The sequence below is a fragment of the Hyaena hyaena genome, unplaced genomic scaffold (genome assembly GCF_003009895.1).
Source record: "Hyaena hyaena isolate Hyena2069 unplaced genomic scaffold, ASM300989v1 scaffold_65, whole genome shotgun sequence".
Classification (NCBI taxonomy): domain Eukaryota; kingdom Metazoa; phylum Chordata; class Mammalia; order Carnivora; family Hyaenidae; genus Hyaena; species Hyaena hyaena.
Window position 1 is genome coordinate 1,573,941 of NW_024080697.1, and position 6,000 is coordinate 1,579,940.

Below are 6,000 nucleotides of genomic sequence, written 5' to 3' on the forward strand. Positions count from 1 at the left end.
TGAGATCAAGACCTGAGCTGCGAACAAGAGTCGGATGTTCAACTGACTGAATGACCCAGGCACCCCTCCATTTGAAGTTTTTAATCAATGCATGTGCCTCTTATTTTCTTCTCTCCTTGAGGGAAGTACAAGCACAATAATGTCTTGCCAGCGGAGGTCCGGCTGAATCCTACCTTACCGTTACAATATTCCAGCTCGATGAGCAGAGTGGTGTTGTCCATGAAATGATTGTAGTAGGCAATAATGTTGTCATGCTGCAGCAGCGCCAGAATAACAATCTCATTCAAGGCATCACGACGCTCCTTCTCTGACAGCCGGATCAGATCAACTTCCTTCCATACAACCAGTGAGTCATCCTACAACACAGTAATAGAGGTATCATGCGTTCCTGTTGACTGGCAGAGAACAAATCCACACCTGGATCTGTAAGCCTAGAAAGAAAACTTCCTAGATGGGCAGAGATTGACTTATTTTTTCCTTTAAACAAAACAGGAACAGAATTTAAAGATTCTTTATACAACTGAGCTTTATCATTTACTGGACTAGGGAAAGCAAAGCACTAAGGTGCTATTACATTGCTGCTACATTTAAATTTGCGTGATGTCAGCTCCAGATAAAAATATGAGATAGAGATAGATCTCAAAGATTCTTACTGAAGGATGAAGAACATCATGACAAACTGCTAGTCATGATAAGGACTGTAGGAGGGTTAGAATACTGGAGAAATGGAGAACTAGAGAGAGTGGTTATCTATAGCTGACCATAGTTTCTTATAAAATGGAAACATTAAACTTACCTCTAATTTTACAAATTTAGATTTCTCTAGTGATGTCTGTTTATGCTTTCTGGATAGGAATAAGTCATGCCTAAGGGCTCTGAGTTCACTTCTCTCACCTGCTCTATTTTGCAACTCTGTATCTTCTATAACTTTCATGTATCACTCCCTCTATCCATTGACAACCTACCTGCAGCTCCCAATATCCATTCCCGTTTTTAACACCCACTTTCCTGATACTGCTTAGCCCAGAAGCAGCCCCACCTACATCACTCTCCCTATCTTTTAGAATGATTCTGCTAAGCTTTTTAAACTATTGTGGGGCGGAGGGAGAGATCCTGATAAACTTTCTACTGTGCATGTATTCAGTGCGACCATTCTCTATAGAACTCATACACTAAAATGATATTTGTCTATCCCTTTTCATTTATATACACATACAACTTAAATGCTATTTGTTTACTAACAGGGCTAACTTGTCTTCCCATTGAAATATAAGCTTCTCGGGGGAAAGGGCTGCTTCTAATTAAACCTTCGTACATTCACAAATGTAATAAACATTTAGCCATATAGATAATGTGTCACTTTCTGAGGAGTGTAATCAAATCTAACTAAGCTAACCTCAGTAATCAAGTGCAACATGATGGAAAGGCATGCATAAGGAGAACTCCATTCTAGTGCAAGATTTACTTCTATTTTAAGTGTCAAGTCACTTAAATACACTTAGTTTCTTTAACTATAAAAGAGAAATAATGCTCATCTCCTCTTTCTCATATTTTGAGTACAAATGAGCAAAGCAGAATACTAACTAACCCTAACATCACACATGAATGCTGCATTAGGATAAAAAAGAACACTTCAACATTTTCTCTTGCAATCACCCCTCTCCTCCATCGTTTAGCCTTAAAAGTTCGCTAGCTTGGAACACACCCCAGAACTGCAGATAAATTACTGATGGATGAATCATCTCATCTATAGCCTCCAAGTTTAAGGCTTTAGTGATCAAATCCAATTGATGGTTAGTTTTCGGAAGCAGAGTCACCACTACATGGTTTTTTATATCACTAGACATTCTGAACCTGATGGTCAGTGATCCACGAATCTCTTCAGAGAATGTGTATGTAAGCAATAGGGTGGGGGTGGGGGATTATTTTTACATTAGGTTCTCAAAGGAATCTCTGCCTCTCGCCACCCAGGTTAAGAAACAGTGGACTAGAATATACCAAAAAGGCATTTCCCATGCATAAACACTGCTGGATAAACATTGATGAAGAAAGCAACGACCTTCCCAATGACGTTCTAGAAAAATCACCAATTAAGTGTTCATACCTGAACTTAAAGATAACGGCAAGGACAACAGAGTTGACACTGATGTGGGAATTCTGAAGCTATGCCCCTCCTCTCCACCCCGACCTTGGAGAGCTACACAGCACGAGGAAGTTTTGACAACACTTCACATTCGTATGCCATTTTAATTTACAGTTTGCAGAGTACTTTCGTTCGATTCTCAAAGTAAAAGTTATTTTCTATGGTAGTTATCATTAGCCCCAATTTACAGACGGGTAAACTAAGGCTCAGAGAAGGCTCCAGAACTTGCTTAGTCCCCCGGGTTCGACAGAAGCGACCAGTTAGTAAAACCAGTGATCTGACGCACTCCCAGGGCGGGTGAGCTGTGAGACAGGAGACCCCGAGACACACACCCTGCGGCTGCGCAAACCTAAGCGAGCACGAGGCGCAAGCCGTAGGCAAAGCCGGGAACCGGTCGGGGCTGGGAAGCTGGGAAGCTGGGAAGCGGGGCGGCGAAGGAAGGGCTGGGGCGGCCGCAGCCTGGGGCCGCTACCTCGGTGCGGCGGTACAGCGTGGCCTCCCCGAAGGCGCCGCGGCCCAGGACGCGGATGGGGATGTAGTGCAGCTCCTCCTGCTCCGCCGCGCCGCCGCCGGCTCGCGGCCCCGGACCAGCACTGGGCCCCGGGCCCGAGTCCCCGCCACCCCCGGATTCGCTCCCAAAGTCCGAGTTGATGGAATCGCAGTGTCGCTCGTACTCGCCCAGCACCGACATGGCGGCGGCCGCGGGACCGGCCTGCGTGTCCCCCGGGGGCGCTGACCGCGCTGCGCCTCTCTCGCTTCAGACGCCGGCCCGCGGCTCCGTCAGCCCCGCAACCCCGCGAAGCTCCATGGTGGCTCCTTCCCCCCTGACCCGGAAACAGTTCCGGGTGCTTCCGGCCCGGCGGGCTTTCCTCCGCTTGCGCTGGCCCACTTGCTTAGCGCGGCGGCCTCGGCTTCCCTCCCTCCTAGGCGGCCGGGCTTGGCCAGCGCTGCTGGGGACGCCGTGGGACCGAAGGGCTCCGGCCGCGGCAGGGGATCACCGACGGGTCTGTAGACCGGTCCTCCGATCCCTGGCCAGGTCCCCAGACAGCTTCGAGGTCCGGAGGTCGCCTCGTCACATCTTGGCGCCAGGCCTATCTCAAGGGCAAGTGATACCACGTTGGACAGTGCTCTTTGTTTAGGGTGATATTAAAGATACTATAGTAAGCTGAAATAGTTACTGCCTGTCATCTCAGTTGGTGGGCTCAGTTATTTCTCCCAGACCCACCCAAGGTCCTCCCTGTTGTACACAACTCCAAAATATCTCGTCAACTCTCCTGACACTCTTTTTTCCAGATTTAACATTCTCCTTCCGTGTGTCTTTCCAAATCTGTCACCGTCTGATCTCACGCAGCGTTCTTTGAGCACTAGGTGTCACTGTACTCGAGGGTGGGAAATCTACAATAAGATGCTCCTTACCCCTTAAGCCACTAGGAGAATTGTAATAACAGTGAAAAAATATGTTCCAACAGTTATCGACTATGGGCAACTTTACGTTTTCAGAGTTTTTAAAAATCTGTAAAGGTGTAGGAATATGACCTACCTCACAGAGACAAGTTAACTGTTATTGTTATGTTCCTGACACTATGTTAAAGGTTTTCTTTCCTTCTGTCATCCCACTGAATCCTTATATTATTCTTATTCTAAAGAAGGAACTGAGATACCAAGGTTAATTAACCTGCTCATTGTTACATAGCTAGTAAGGGGAGCCAAGAGTCAAACCCAGCAATCTGGAGCCACATCTTTCAGAGAGCACAATGTTTGGGGTGTCATGGCTGGAGGCCAGGGTGTATGTGGGGTAGAAGCAAGAGAAGACAGGCCTCAACTGTTGGGTTTGGCTTTCCTGTGGGCAATGAAAAGTTATACGACATTTTAAAGCAGGGGAGTGAGTATATGATTAGTGACCATATATCCTAGTTTGCTGCCTAAGTCCCAATGCTTTCTGCACCACCCCCCCCCCCCAACCCGCATAACTAATAGAGCTTTATTTTGCTTAAGGGCCCAGCTCGGACAGTAAACTGTAATATGGTCACCTTAAATAAGACCAAAGACCTATTTTACAAGTAACTCTGATGATAATGTGGAGAACAAAGACTGGAGGCAGGGAGATCAGTTAGGAGGCAATTTAATAGTCTAAGAAAAGAAAAGGCACTGAAGTATTTCTCAGTGTGAGTGGAGAGGAGTTCCAGATTTGAGAAATCCATCTGAGGAACATTTAGAACTTTGTGATTAGTTGGGATGTGACTGATGAGGTAAATTTGAGTGGAAGAGATTCACTTCCTGATATTTGATGAGGTGGATAGTGATAGCAAGGAGAGGATGAAGAGAATTGGCAAAATGGGGTAGGGGAGTTGTGAAGGAAGAGTTCACACTCCTCGGACCTCTCTAGAGGTCATCAATGTCCCTTTCATTTATGTACGTGTGTATGTATGTTAAGAGAGAGGGTGCTTAAGCGTGCGAGTGGGGAAGGGCAGAGAGAGAGAGAGAGAGAGAATCCCAAGACAGCTCTGCACTGTCAGCGCAGAACCCAATGCAGGGCTCGAATCCATGAAAGTGAAATCATGACCTGAGCCAAAGCCAAGAGTTGGACACTTAACAAACTGAGCCACCCAGATGCCTGCACTGTACGATATCCTACCCTCTGCCTAACATTCCATTTTGGGTCTGAATGAGAGTACATGGAGACTTCTGTCTCCCTTAATCTAGATCCAATACTTCCTTTAGTATACTGGTCTTCGTAATGATGGTCTGCTTATACCATACTTGTACTTTAAGCCTCTCTTTCATATCCAAAGCAATCCAAAGTTACACAGCTCCCTCAGTAGATTACATCGCTTCTTTGCAATGCTTATCTGTACAATACTGATGTCTTGTTATGTTTACTTTATGGTCTCTCTCCATTCATTAGAATGTTAGCTCTACAAGAGCCTGGACTTTGTACTCTTGTTTACAGCTATTTATCAGCACCTAGAAAAGTGGCTGATATTCTAGGCTTAAAATGTATTTGATGAATGAATATCAGGTCGTTATTATCTCCAAATGTATAGAACATTTTTTAAACCTGAATGCAAGCCTGACTGATAACTCCTGTCATATTTTGAAGGCTTCATTCCAGGATGCCAGATTATAAATATTTTTAAATTTTCCAATTAATTCATTCAACAAACACTGAGTACCCCTTTGTGCCAGGTGCTGAGTTACAACAGAAAACAAAACATGGTTCCTACTCTCATGGAGCTTATAGTCCATATAACAAATAACCATGCAATTATAAGTGCTATAGTAATCACAAGCTTCCGGAAAGGAATTGAGGAGGGACCTCTTTCCAAGCAAAACTTGCTGGGTTAAGTGAAGGCTTCCTGAAGGAATATCCAAAATGTTAAGTCAGTGATGGGTTAACAAAGTAGGGAGATCATTCTGGATAGATGTCACTCCATTTAGCTTCTACTATTATTAGGCACTTTGAGGATGGGTATTGTTTCTTATTTGAGTTTACTCCATAACTTAGCTCAGCACATTAAACAGAATATAGGTTCAATGTTTTTGGTGGGGTTTTTTTAGTTTTTATTTTTATTTTTTGGTTAAAGGAACAGAAAAAACAATTACTTAAAATAAAAAGTGAATAGGTTTCAGCCAAAGCTTAAAAACTTGTTTTCCTGGGGGCCCCTGGGTGGCTTGGTTGGTTAAGCATCCAACTCTTGGCTTTGGCTCAGGTCATGATCTCAGTTTGTAGGTTTGAGCCCTGTGTTAGACTTTGCACCAACAGTGTGGGGCCTGCTTGGGATTCTCTCTTCCTCTCTCTGCCCTTCCCTTGCTCGTGCTTTCTCTCTCAAAAATAAACTTAAAAAAAATACTTTTCT

At 44.7% G+C, this 6,000-nt stretch overlaps 1 protein-coding gene across 2 annotated transcripts in view; it reads right to left on the minus strand.

Annotated features, from left to right (window-relative positions):
• The window catches only part of NEK9 (NIMA related kinase 9), a 38,537-nt gene extending 35,248 nt beyond the window's left edge, over positions 1-3,289 (minus strand). The window contains exons 1-2 of one of the 2 annotated variants that reach the window (XM_039232267.1): positions 2,616-3,289; positions 179-356 (exon numbers count right to left, since the gene is read on the minus strand). In XM_039232267.1, the coding sequence (XP_039088198.1) occupies positions 179-356; positions 2,616-2,834 (397 nt within the window). In that variant the 5' untranslated portion in view covers positions 2,835-3,289. Of the gene's footprint in view, positions 1-178; positions 357-2,475 lie in introns of both variants that reach the window. The other variant, XM_039232268.1, reaches the window with a different exon arrangement.
• Positions 3,290-6,000: the final 2,711 nt, after the last annotated feature.